The sequence below is a fragment of the Mya arenaria genome, chromosome 13 (assembly GCF_026914265.1).
Source record: "Mya arenaria isolate MELC-2E11 chromosome 13, ASM2691426v1".
Lineage (NCBI taxonomy): Eukaryota > Metazoa > Mollusca > Bivalvia > Myida > Myidae > Mya > Mya arenaria.
Window position 1 is genome coordinate 8,112,054 of NC_069134.1, and position 14,003 is coordinate 8,126,056.

Sequence of the window (14,003 nt, forward strand, 5' to 3'; positions counted from 1 at the left end):
TTATTTTATTCGACATGAAATAATTTATAATCAATCCTGTTTCCAAATCATAGTCCATATTGTCATAATATAGATGATTCGTAATGTCCATAATAAGGTTCGCAATGTCCATGGTCCAAAGTATCTATAATTGGTTTAAAAAGAGCCGAGTGATAGCGGAAATTTCCGAAAGACGTAAGGAGGAGTTAAGACATGGTTAAGGCGGAGTTAAGACATGGTTAAGGCGGAGCTATTTATAAATTAAATTAATTTCATCTCGTAAACATGTTCAACTGCGAATGAAAAGTCACCACCATACAATGTACTTTGTAGAACTACGAACTGAAATCTGTCTTTTACACACCGCAATGTAAAACTCGGCATGTGACTTTCACAGAATGACGTGTGTTTACAATACACAACTTTATAAACACGACTGAATCGTCTGATGAATAGATGAAACGAGAATAAAACTCCAATCGGCACAATGAAAAATGAAAATGTGCAGTGTAAAATTTAAACATACAACCGATAGTTTAGTTTAAACATATTTATTTTACAACGATTGTGAAACAAGTTATTACAACATTATATTAATCACTCTCGTTGGCACGATTTTACGCGAGAGTGTGGTTTTGTGTTGTGGGGGAAACCGGAGAACCCGGAGAAAACCCACTTGTCCGGCTTGGTGACCACAAACCAAACTCACATGCGACCAAGCCGGAAATCGAACCCGGGTCGCCTAGGTGAGAAGCGAGTGCGCTAACCACTGCGCTAACCATACAACCGATGAGTTGGCGGTTGTAAAATGTAAATTGGTAAATCATCAATGTTACAAACCTAAATACACACATACACGTCTGGACTTTTGGCAACGAATGGCCTCCATAGAGACGAACACCTAAACTACATCACCAATCTTCCCGGTTGCCTGCTTTTAATGTGAAACTCTATACACCGTGGGATGTCAACACAAGCGTTTTAGTTTTGTTTTATTTCCAAGACATAATACAATATCACATTGTACAAAGTTAAATCATTCAAAAATATACCGTTTCTAAATTCAGGAAATCTTAATAATTCTCAAACATGTTATCCATATGTTCATATTTCGTTTGTTGTAACAACTTACAAATACAAAATACAAATCTAAAAGCATTTACATGTCAGCACTATATGCACGATAAATGAGAATAATAGAATGTGGATGCTAGGCAGCAGTTTACACACATATGTGTACGCGTTACAACTGTTACCCCATTTAATGAGGAAAGTATAATATATACACAGAAACGATATCATGAAACTCATACTGGCCTGGACATGATGTACATTTAAAACATCAAATTTCAGAAACCGTGGACATATTGAATGTTTAAATCAGACATTTACCGTACCATTTCACGTTTTCGGCTTGCAAGCATTCATTGCTTGACTTAAATAATATTATGATTAGGATTGTTTTGACACAGTCAGGAAAATAATTCTTTAAAATTTTAATTTAAAATCTACCTTTTAAACACGGGAAACTTGCAACTGAAACTTTATCATTTTCACATTAATCATCATATTGTCCGTCAAAATATGGCACGTGATATACAAAAGGGAAGATCCCAACATGCGTCATTGCAGGAGCAGATGGCCGTAAAGGATTAGCATAAACCAAGACACAAGTTCAGATAATGAACTAATGCAAACAGTACGTACATTTTACAAGTACTAGGAATCTCTTTGGTCGCATACTGTGTATGCATGTGGACAAGGTTATCAGGTCATATTTGAGTCTGTTGAAATGTTCCGTCGTCAGAGTTCTGTGCTGATGAAGTGTTGGAGAGCTGCACCAGATTCCACAATGGCTGCCTGACAATATTTTTCTATCTTAGTATGGATTTCTTACAGCAAATAAATAAAGCTAAGTCCCTGAACATATCACTGACGTCTGCAACAAGAGCTCGAGAAGAAGTTACCATGCCGGAGGACCAACAGTTCAATATCAAAGCTATTCTGATATTGTCAATATCTTTGGAATGTTCTCTCCATAGAAAACACAGAGCTAACACTTTTGTTATACTTTAGCACTTCAGTGTATAAAAATAGTCAAATCACGTATTGGACTAGGGACGTCAACACACCATACAGCATTTGCCTGGCATTTTCTTTGGGAAGGGGCAGTTGGGTGTCGGACATGGTATAGTTTTACACTTGGATTTTGCCATCTGAAAAAGAAATTCCATCAATATTCAATTCTGTCAGAATATCCGAGCGAGATCAGAGTTCACTGAATTGCACTACAACGTGGGTTAATTACATATTTTGACCAAGAATATTATTTTTAAAACTAGTTCAATCTGAACTCGATAGCTAAATTCGTGAATCTGCAATCCCCCGATATGTTACTCATTTACAAGTTGGAGGGATTCAAAATTATAGATATGTTAAATATATGGAAATTCGAAGTTGTAAATGTATATTGAGCGTACCTTGCATCTACAGACAGTGCAGTCGTCTGGCGTCCATTTGCTGCCGTGCGCGTGCTTTTCCCCGCCCTCGTCCATACAAAACATGTCCTTGGCCGCGTGCGACATCATCGTCCTCATCTGTATCGAGAGCAAACGATGTAACTTACATTGAGATCTAGAACATACGTTACACGTAACATTTGGCTACAATTCGGAATGTTTATGAAAATAAGAAAACATAAAACTTATTTGATTTCCAACAGTGAACATACGTTTCGTTTCATCTTTTTCACTGAATGTTCCATGCCGTGCATGAGCGTCTCCATCTCGCGCATGCGCACTTCCATATCGTGCATCTTCTGGTCCACCTCGTGCTTTGAGTAAACGCTTGACCGGAACTGGTCCAGGGAGGCAGACGAACCTCCGTAGTTAGGGTTATCGCTTTGGTATGAAAACTCTGTCGTTCTTCTCGGTCGGAAGTGGTTTGTGATTGATCCGAAATCACCAGACTTTCCACAGTCTAAATAACAACAATATATAATATATACTAGTAGTTTATTTTTAAAACACAAATTTCGTTTGCAGTTACTGAGTCTTGATATCTGTAAAACCATTTTAGATTTTTACTAAGTGCATGTACGTTTATAATAAGCGCTTACCCATACAACAGTCACTCCACATCTTGAGATCAACTTGAGGGATGTCCCTGCACGACAGGTACTCGTCCCGTGACGTCACCATGGAGAATACGTCACGCTGTACCTGCGTGATCGCATCACTGTTGTCACAGATGACACGTGCAAGCGAGGACTGACGGAGTTGGACCACCTGGTCGGGTTTAAACACCATCGGGTTCTCGTACCAAAATCTAATAAATGAATTAAATACCGAAATTTGAATTTAACAATGTTTATGTCAATACATTGTATGCATTTTTACGTAATCTTTTGAGCTGGTATGGATTATAATATCTGCAAACTCGAATATGAAGGTTAAAATAGGCCAACCTATCGGCGTCCCTGAGGCGGCGGAACTGGTCTACGAGGATGTTGGTGAAGGTCGGTCCAATCTTTGAGCCTGGAAGTGGAGTCTCCGCCATCCCGCCAACGAACAGGTCAATGTTGTCTGTAAAAAATATCATGTCATATTTATGAAGAGCATTTTATATCATGTAAAAGATGCGCGGTTGGTAAAACAAAAAGTATAATATGCTAATATACACGTACAGGTAACGCAAACGTTCAACGAAGTTATATTGTATGACCTTTCTTCGGTATAATTTATAATGCAACAACATAACTAGATTCGATGTTATCCGCAACAATTGTCTAACAAAGGGCTCGCAGTCTTAAAGGCCGTAAGATGTTGCACTCCCGTTTCATTAACAAATGCATATCACGAGATAGAGCTGCGCCACTAACCGACGTGTCTGTAAAGCAGCTGAAGACTGTCCCGTGTCTCCTTGTCCTGGACCTCTCCCTGGAGGTCATCGAAGCTGCGCGCTTCGCTCAGGTTTAACATTTTGCGGTACTCGTTATAGAACGGCAGTCCGTGATCGCGGCCCCGCTGGATGTTCAACGAAGCAAGGTCTTGACCTGCGGGAAGCAAACATGTGATAGACAATAATAATAGTTCTAAAATTGTTATATTACAAAGTCAATGTCCTGTTTATCTCTTTTTCCCCTCTTGTGACGATCAAAAATCACATTATGGTCACCATAAATTCATTATTTTCAATAGGAAAAATAATCCAACAACAACAAGTGTACCTATTCTGTTAGCCAGAGAAAACAAGCGTTCCGTCAGCTCGGTGTTCATAATTTCGTGAGGCATTCTCATCTTGGCGCCTTGTGAAAAGAAACCCCGCAGAATGGGATCGATGCCACCCTCCTCCACTAGTCGGTACGGCGAGAAGAACGCCTTGTGGAGCGCGATGTTCCCTTCCGGTATGGGCTGGAAGCTGCTGTTCAATCGGAACAACATTGGCTGCACGAGCGAGTGGCCGAACCGCATGGCGGCGGTGGCGAACTCGTTGGTGACTGAGGCATCCAAGGTCGGGTCATATCCTTTGTATTCACCAAGCATTTTCATGCCCTCCGGACCTATAATCTTCGGGAGCCATTCCGTGTATGTGATGTGTTGTATCAGTGCTCCGACTATTTTCCTAGCTTCGTGGTACAACATGTTGCCGTCCCAGTGGGGATTCATATCTTTGAGATCAGAGGCAATCCGATTGTGTTCTCGCATCCATATAGTGTGCATTGCGGTCAATCCTAAATGCTCGTTCGCTCGACTGTCTCCAGTCAGAAAACACGGAATATACCGTTTGCCGCTTTCGATTTGACAATCTGCAGGACCGATTATCCCGGTAAAATCATACGGCAGGAGTCGCTTCCCCTGCTGGGAGAGGGATCCAACTAACAGCAGTCCCTCGTCGTGGTTGATATCTCTGAGGCGCTCAGCCAAATCGTCGCTACTTCCGTATATCTGGCTCCCATCAATGTAAGAGGTCAATGCATTGAGCTGTTGCCTATGAGCGAAGGTTTTAAAGAAGATGGAGGTTGTACCGGTGTTGCAGGTGGCGCTGCTTCTGTGGAATCCGAGGCATGATTGGCCGTGGACGCGCTGGTCGCTGGGTGGCACGGGAATCGGGAAGCAAGGGAAACTGTTCTCACATGTCTCGTTACATCGCCGCCCGTCGTTAAAGATGTGCTGGCTGACCGATTGCGGCGTCAGGTCGATGTCGTGATCGATGAACTGTCCCCACTGCATCAACATGTGCGTTTCTGAGTGGTCCGTGGACACTACTTCCGTTGACATCATCAAGGAGGAGACCAGCCGCGGGCTCGGAAGGTGTACACCGTTGTACAGGCGACCACGAGTCCATCCTAAGAAATAAGGAAGATCAATGAAAAATACGTACGCAGGATTGTTAACACGCTTTCATATTTTAAGACTTTTTTATTATGAAATAAAAAATAAAAATAAAATAAAAAACAACAACAAAAAAAACAGTTTAATGTCCTACCTTTCGGAGCATTGAAGCCGTTCTCGTAGTGGGGCGGGAGGAGCCTCTGAAGAGCAGAGTTAGCGGACCCCCAGCTTGGATGTTGCAAGTTGTTGCATGTGCCGTCCAGCGTTCGGTACTTCTTGTGGAAACACATGTTTGTGCATTTCTGCGGCAGCGTTCGCCGGAAGCAGCCAGACATGTTGGCGATCAGGTTCAAATGGGCCGGAGAGACAATCTCCTGGTACGTGAGCTCTGTGAAGTTACTAATATATAGGTTACATTCATTATGTTTGTTTAAATATGACAGACGTTTTATTCTTAAATCTTAAAATAAAATTAGATTACGAAGCACACAAAACGTTAGCGTTCAAGACCACTTACCACTTCCGCTTAGGTTGTATGCATGACCTTCTGCCACGTGTCTATGAATAATCTCCAACGTCTCTTCAAAGATCTCCTCCGCGCGGGCTAATTGCAACGAGTCGGCCGACGGATATCGGAAAAGAGAAAGTAGTTCCTGGACAGAATGGCGGCGGCCGGTCTCGAAGAGTTCAGCGCGCGTGCTGTTGATAGCGGCGTCCACTCGATCAGTGGCCGTCTGGATGGCATTGTTGACAAACTCGTCACCAGGGTGATACACGGCCTCTGGAAATAATTTGATCAGTCGTGAAACAATTTTCTAAAACATACTGCATAGTTTTTCAAATAACTGTGATACATCTGTATTTATTCTTAAAAACGTATACTACCCACGTTTATATCTAACGCGTGTATCTTGTCACACCCATTCTATATTGCTATGTGACTTTACCATTAACCTGCAGACGAATGGAGTGTCTGGCAAAGCCCAGCGTGTTCTCGGCAAAACACTCGTAAAGTCCCTCGTCGCTCTGTACGGCCCGCCGGATAGTGAGTGTGCTGCCTTCCACCAGGTACTTGCGGCTGTTCCGCAGGGTCGTGCCGTCCTTGATCCATCGGAAATTGGGTGATGGCTGGCCGTCAGCCACGCAGTCCATGATAACATCCTCTCCCTCCTCTACCCGCATCTCGTCCGCCTCCCGCGGGTCAAACCTCGGCGCCGCTGTGAGGGAAGAGGGTGTTTGCAATAACGTGGAATGTTTGGTTCACCATTTACGAATTATACTGTATGCATTATTACACTTTTAGTTTTATTATATTTTCATTCGGCTTATTACAGCAAACAACTGTGAATACAGTTCATTGACACCAAACATAGACTATTGTTGCTGGTCAACACCAGACAGTCACTCACATTCGGAGGAGACCTCGAGTAAGGCCTGTGCCTCCATGCGACCGGCGGCGCTCTCGGCACGGCACACATAAACGTCACGGTCCGAGCGCTCCACTTGCGTTATTCGCAGCGTACGCCCGGAGTCCAGGATCGAGAAACGGCCATTGTTGGGGATTGGCTGGTCTAGAAATACAGAGAAATTAAGGCTATTAAAGTTAGTAAAAAAACGGAAGTAATGTACAAAAAACCCAGTCCCAAAAGTATATCAATAATCAATCAAAGGGAAATATCCAAGAAACCCCAAGGAACTTGACAAATACCATAAATGGTCGGTATTTTTCTCATGCAGTAAAACGCATTTCTTAGGAATAATAATGCTTATTGAATATAGGTTTAAGGTATAACTTTTGTCAAAGAATTCGAATAAATGCGTCATTTTTTTTAAAATATTTTTTATCCAGCGTTATATTTTATTATCTCCACAAACAATTAAAACGTTGTAAAACGAATTTGATTAATATCTTTCTGAGGGGAAAAATCAGATGTTTTCTGCGTTTATTTTATATGTATCTTGCTTCGTTTTTGCAACAGGTGTTAACGATCTCCCACGTGCACCCAGGAACCGGCAATCATGTTACACCCCACCGCGACACGTGTTTACAAACATTGCGTCATATGCGCGTGAATCGGCAATTTAGCTGCCATGAAAGATACCGTGACAGCTTTCAGAATGCTTATACATATAATAAATTGCACTGAAAATGTCTTAAATGTTTTGATCGACGATAACCTTCATACCGAAATATTTGCATAAAAGGCGCAACATGAAAAGTGTTTGAATGAATGATGATGTCAGGTGTTTTACTTATTCAAAATCAGAATCATTATGATCAGGTTTAATAGTTAAATCATGTTAATATGAATTCTGTTATTCTATATACTGTCAGCATATTCAAAGTATTGAATTTTGTTTTAAAATATTCATTTGAAGTTAAAGTTTTTAGTTGTTGGACTGGGCGAGAACTATATAAACCTCGTCACTGGTCATACTCTTTACTCAGGATTTGTGCACATACGTACGATGGGTGGGTGTTAATTGGAAACTGGGGCAGTGGTGAATTTACAAAACTATACTCACTGTTCTTGTACCAGGAGATGAGGGGCGCCGGTTCGCCCATGGCGTCACACTGGAACACGGCCGTCCCTCCCTCAGTCAGGATCGAGTCCACCGGCCGCAACACGAAGTGGGGGCGCACTGGATTAGAAAGTGGCGTTTTGCAAAAAATATAAATTGTTCTATCAAAAGGGTATATATTTTCGACAAGCCGGAGTAATTAATCATTTGAAACACGAGGCAGCTTTAAACAAATCACCTATAAAATATAATAACAGGTGCGTCATATTTAAGCATATTTAATGTAAAGCAATCTAGTTTTCTTTATCTGATAACAAGGTCATGATGCGCCGAGTCTTCACTTAAGAAACTCTCCCACTCACCCTGTACGCTAAGTCTGGCGGAGGCGGTAATCAGGCCCTCAGCGTTCTCCACCCTGCAACGGTACTCCCCCTGGTCGCCTGAGCTGACGCTCACGATGTGCAGGCCGCCACCAATCAGACTGATCCGGGTCGTCAGACGCACGGCGCGTCCGTTAAGTGTCCATGTGATCTCCGGCTGGGGGAAACCGGAAGCAGAACATGGGAAGTCAACGTTGTCTCCCTGCGCCGCTTGAATGTCTGATGGCCGCGTAAGGAACGTGGGTGCAACTATAAGATAAATGGAGAAAAAAAATGAGGAATCATGAAGTCTTTGATTACACAGAATATTTGACTTTTTATTTTTTATCTTATGTTGCTTGCTCCCTTCTAAATAATAAACATTATTTGATTTACCTACAAAGTACACATTATTGTTTTAGAAATTGGAAAAAAGGAAAGATCCAGTTGGTCTACATCCATACCATTGCTTACACGTTGGCTTTGTCTCTCCTCGTGTCTCTGGATCTGCGACTCGCGACCTGCATCATGGACGCTGTTCTCCTGTCCGGGCCTCTCAATGTGGTTCTGCTGGTTGTGGTGCTGGTGGTGCTGCTGGCTCATCGTGAGCTCCACCGAGTTGGTGCGAGCCTCTCCGGCACTGTTCCGGGCGATGCACTCGTAGCGCCCCCTGTCGGCGTCCCTGGCGTCCTCTATCATAAGCGTTCCGTCATCCAGAATGTGGTATCGAGTGTCCCGCCGTGTGTCCACTATTTCACTGTAAAAAGGGAACATAATTATATTGGTGTTTGCCATCTATACATCTAGACGAAACTAAAAATGATTTATAAACATTTCCTCAGGTTCATGTGCGCATAATTTGGTAATTTAGCTGCTATGAAAGATATTACAGTTTTTTAAAATGGTAATGAATATCATAAATAGCGATTTTATGGTCTTGATTTAAAGGTAAACTATCTGAAATGCATAACATGTACATATGCACTTGATTATTTTTAAGCTATTCATGTTTATGTTTGCTACAACTTACTTGTTTTTCACCCAGATAATTTCAGGGTTTGGAGTTCCTGTAGCTCTGCACGTGAAATATGCGGTGTTTCCCTCATTGATCTGCACGTCCGTGGGCTCACTCGTGATAACCGGGAAGTCTACAGGAACAAAAATGGCGAGTCATATTTGTGTTTGTTTGGCACACATAGTCATGGTAATAACCACCAGACTAAATTAGTAGCAACAGTCGATTATTTTATTTTAAACATATTAATTAAAGAGGTACCACAAACTGAGATATTAAAATTGTATATGTAAGCAATTAGATTATTATTTTGATTCTACTCAACAAAACTTCACCCTATGTTAACTTATATACACACAGTAGTTCACCCTATGTTAACTAATATACACACAGTACTTCACCCTATGTGAACTTATATATACACAGAGTAGTTCACACTATGTAAACTAATATACACACAATACTTCGCCCTTTGATAACTTATATACACACAATACTTCACCCTATGTTAATCTATATACACACAGTACTTCACCCAATGTTAACTTATATACACACAGTACTTGGCCCTATGTTAACTTATATATACCCAGTACTTCACCCTATGTTAACTTATATACACACAGTACTTCACCCTATGTTAACTTATATACACACAGTACTTCACCCTATGTTAACTTATATACACACAGTACTTCGCCCTATGTTAACTTATATATACCCAGTACTTCACCCTATGTTAACTTATATACACACAGTACTTCACCCTATGTTAACTTATATACACACAGTACTTCGCTCTATGTTAACTTATATACACACAGTACTTCACCCTATGTTAACTTATATATACCCAGTACTTGGCCCTATGTTAACTTATATACACACAGTACTTCGCTCTATGTTAACTTATATACACACAGTACTTCACCCTATGTTAACTTATATACACACAGTACTTCGCTCTATGTTAACTTATATACACACAGTACTTCACCCTATGTTAACTTATATATACCCAGTACTTGGCCCTATGTTAACTTATATATACCCAGTACTTGGCCCTATGTTAACTTATATACACACAGTACTTCACCCTATGTTAACTTATATACACACAGTACTTCGCTCTATGTTAACTTATATACACACAATACTTCACCCTATGTTAACTTATATACACACAGTACTTGGCCCTATGTTAACTTATATAAACACAATACTTCACCATATGTTAACTTATATACACACAATACTTCACCCTATGTTAACTTATATATACCCAGTACTTCACCCTATGTTAACTTATATACACACAGTACTTCACCCTATGTTAACTTATATACACACAGTACTTCGCTCTATGTTAACATATATACACACAGTACTTCGCTCTATGTTAACATATATACACGCATTACTTCACCCTATGTTAACTTATAAACACACATTACTCCACTCGATGCTTATTTATACATTCAATTGGGGGAATTGTGTAAAACAGTTCAACGTTTTCTTTTGGATTTAAAAAAAACACACCATTCAATTATCACTACTAGATAACGAAATAAAGGAGTTCAAATATCAAAGTGTATGACACTTCCTTCAGTAAAAGCATGCAATTGTAAACAAAGTAAATACGTAAAACACGAAACACATGAACGCATTAGCAACTCAAACCGCAGGAGCACGACACAACACGCATGCATCATATCAAGCCGTGTTCTACCTTGCTGTTGGCCGTTATGACTAGATCCCAAGCCAAAACTATTATCCGGTATCCGGTTATCCCTGAGACCGGTACCTGCTGCCCCGTGATCTGTGTACGTACTGCAATTAAGTTGGGACACGTCGATGTCCGCTAAATCACGGCCCTGCAGCCCCGGGGGTGCGGCGCATGTGCCCGTTGCCTGCATTTCCGCCTGGTTCTGCTTGACGAGACGAGCTAACCATAGCAGCTCACAGTCACATAGCAACGGGTTCGAGTCTAATCGTCTGAAAATTGTCGTATATTTAATTTAAATATAAATATGCTAGTTTGCGTTATATATAATTTATACTCATTGTCAGTGAAATGTCTTCCGCACCTACAATGAAGCTATAAAGTTTGATACCCTTCATTTTTTCATGAAGAATTCAATTCAATTACAACTTTATATAAGCGGATGTCAATATACAATTTACGAACTTCGCCGGGGGTAAGTTTGTTCTATGGCAAAGAATCCATGCACGTGATTTGTTTTTAAATCATGTTCTTAAATTGTCAACTCAAGCTCAGAGGTTATGGCCATTTGAATTCCTGAATGATTTTGAAAAATGTAAACGTACTTACAATCTCTTTAACTTATCGTTGTGTCTAAAAAGATCCCCGCTTATCCGCTCTATATTATTACTGTGTAAAAATCTGAAACGAGATGATAAATGAAGTAAATGTGTTTTTGAAACGAATTTAATTAAAACGTATTAAATCTTAATTTCTCTAAACAGAAAAAACAATATAGAAAAGTAATGTTAGACTTGAAGAATTAGCTTAAATATGCTCGTTATTTATTTACGACACGATGTCTTGGAAATTGAGAGAGCACGCAATTATTTTCACTTACAGTTGCTCTAATCTTTGAAGATGTCTGAAGGCATCTGGTCGTATTTCTCGAATCTTATTTTTAAATAAATATCTGAAATGAGAGAAATAGATTTTTCATAACAAAATAGATAAAGCGAAGGATAAATTAGATGTTAAATGAATATTAGATGTGCTATAAGTAGATTATAACAGTCATGAGCTCGAATTTATGTGAATTAAATTCATTCAATTACTTTAACATTTCCTCTCATCCAAGAGGTTGTGGGTTTGATCCTTACCATGGGTACTTTGTCACAAGCACTAGTAGTGGTTTTTACCCAGAAAAGGGACTCGGAAAGCTGTCTGCACAATCCAGCACAAAACAATCAGTATAGAACAAACGGAAATAAATGATTTTTTTTTTAAATAGCACAACCTTGTTTCCAGAAGAAACTAAAGGTAAACTGTACTGTTATTGAGAAGGGCTTTGATGACGTCTCATACAATAAATTTATTTTTATATACATTTTCCTCCTACAAATAGGTCAACAGAGTACCACTCCTCTTCCCCACCGCCAAGAACACTCACAGATATCGGATCTCCCTGAGACCCTCAAAGGCACCATCTTCTATCACTTCAAGCTCGTTGTTGTTCAACAACCTAAAAGTGTGAAAAACATGAACAAATAAAATGTAAATAAAAAAGCGTACAAATAGTCAGAGGCGTACCTGAAGCATTTTGAAATGTACGCCCGTACACTTGAGCGCGTTGTAAAAATGTAAAGGTATTTATATAATCTGGTCCCTATAATTATGATATATGGAGTTGTAGCGGGACGGATATCCTCTGTCGTGGTACCTTTTTCCTGGGCATTTCGCGGGAACCTAAATTCATTTGTACACCGGGGCCTACTGGAGTATGCCTAGGTATGCCCCTGATAGAAAGGCTGATGAACATGCTGACTTGCCACATGTTTACACATGTACCTCAATATATAATAGAACTGTCGTCTCATTTTAGAGGCCGTCATCTTGTACGTTATTGTTCGTTTACACATGGATAATAATAATAAAATAATTCAAAAATGAAAAAAAATAATCTTACGGGAGGAATAAAATAATTTTTAAGACACCATTTCTTACAGTGTATCTAATCTGGGGGCGTCACGGAAGGCGCCTCGTGGAATGTTCCGTATCACATTGAACCGCAGGTCCCTGAAATAAAGCGAAACAAATCAAAGTAATACTTCACATGGGTACCGCGTGTATCAATACATTATATACTATGTTTCATATCGGTGCCTCTATTTTTTTCTTTCATTTACAGGCATATATTTATGTTCGGATAAAACACCAAACAACGCCGAAGAGCATGTGCAAGTTCTTTAACTGTAAGAGGGAAACATCTTAAGAACCCTAGGCTTCAAAATGATAGAATCCTGACCAGATCCGGAGATCATATCTGCTAACTAATCAGAGAAATTGACCTCGCCCCCGAGCAAATCATTAGGCACTGATATATCTGTTTATCAGAATGTCGGAAATAATATTTACATAAATTGCAGAGAGATGCTAATTTCAGATTTTATATTCGATAACGGCCGCATTTTATCACGAGCATGTGATATTTTGGAACAAAAGTAGATCGCATTTTGAGTCAGAAATGAGCAAGTATTGAGGCTTGGCCTCTATCTGAAATGAAAGTTAGGAAGAGTGCAGCCTAGTCAAATGTCAAGTGGAAGCAATGGTACGTTAGATAAAACAACATTGAACTTTGCTCAAAATGTCATCAAGTGCTTTGACAGTAAAGGCAATAATTAAAGGCACTTATAATGGGCATTCGTTGTATGCAATGATCATTGGTCTTGGGCTTGCACCGTGTCACTGAAATGATTGGGTTATTACACCTATCCATACGGTGACGATGACAAAACGATCCGACTTTTAAGTAAAATCAAACACTCAAACACCAGTTAGTTTAAGGCTGTAATGTTAGCACTCATTGTTGATTAAACTGAAGCTTAAGAGTTTTTTGAGCGACTATAAAAAGAAAGTCTGTGTTTCACATTTAATTTGCAACGGAATCTACGTTTAACCACGTGTGTATACCACATGTGTGAACAGTAGTGTTCCACTTAGATCCTGCGTTATTTTGACGAAGTGCAAAAATCATGACCACTTGATTTAAAGGCTCATACTATACACTTCAAACTACTCTTAACATACTTAAA

The 14,003-nt window shown here is 40.0% G+C and overlaps 1 protein-coding gene across 2 annotated transcripts in view; it reads right to left on the reverse strand.

Annotated features, from left to right (window-relative positions):
- Window positions 1–958: 958 nt before the first annotated feature.
- The window catches only part of LOC128213606 (peroxidasin homolog), a 32,539-nt gene continuing 19,494 nt past the window's right edge, over window positions 959–14,003 (reverse strand). The window contains exons 2-21 of one of the 2 annotated variants that reach the window (XM_052919507.1): window positions 12,916–12,987; window positions 12,362–12,433; window positions 11,813–11,884; window positions 11,542–11,613; window positions 11,041–11,204; window positions 9,225–9,342; window positions 8,659–8,951; window positions 8,198–8,464; window positions 7,839–7,955; window positions 6,722–6,883; window positions 6,260–6,529; window positions 5,830–6,093; window positions 5,467–5,700; window positions 4,208–5,326; window positions 3,860–4,033; window positions 3,446–3,563; window positions 3,098–3,306; window positions 2,711–2,958; window positions 2,460–2,576; window positions 959–2,195 (exon numbers count right to left, since the gene is read on the reverse strand). In XM_052919507.1, the coding sequence (XP_052775467.1) occupies window positions 2,103–2,195; window positions 2,460–2,576; window positions 2,711–2,958; window positions 3,098–3,306; window positions 3,446–3,563; window positions 3,860–4,033; window positions 4,208–5,326; window positions 5,467–5,700; window positions 5,830–6,093; window positions 6,260–6,529; window positions 6,722–6,883; window positions 7,839–7,955; window positions 8,198–8,464; window positions 8,659–8,951; window positions 9,225–9,342; window positions 11,041–11,204; window positions 11,542–11,613; window positions 11,813–11,884; window positions 12,362–12,433; window positions 12,916–12,987 (4,255 nt within the window). In that variant the 3' untranslated portion in view covers window positions 959–2,102. Of the gene's footprint in view, window positions 2,196–2,459; window positions 2,577–2,710; window positions 2,959–3,097; window positions 3,307–3,445; window positions 3,564–3,859; window positions 4,034–4,207; window positions 5,327–5,466; window positions 5,701–5,829; window positions 6,094–6,259; window positions 6,530–6,721; window positions 6,884–7,838; window positions 7,956–8,197; window positions 8,465–8,658; window positions 8,952–9,224; window positions 9,343–10,938; window positions 11,205–11,541; window positions 11,614–11,812; window positions 11,885–12,361; window positions 12,434–12,915; window positions 12,988–14,003 lie in introns of both variants that reach the window. The other variant, XM_052919506.1, reaches the window with a different exon arrangement.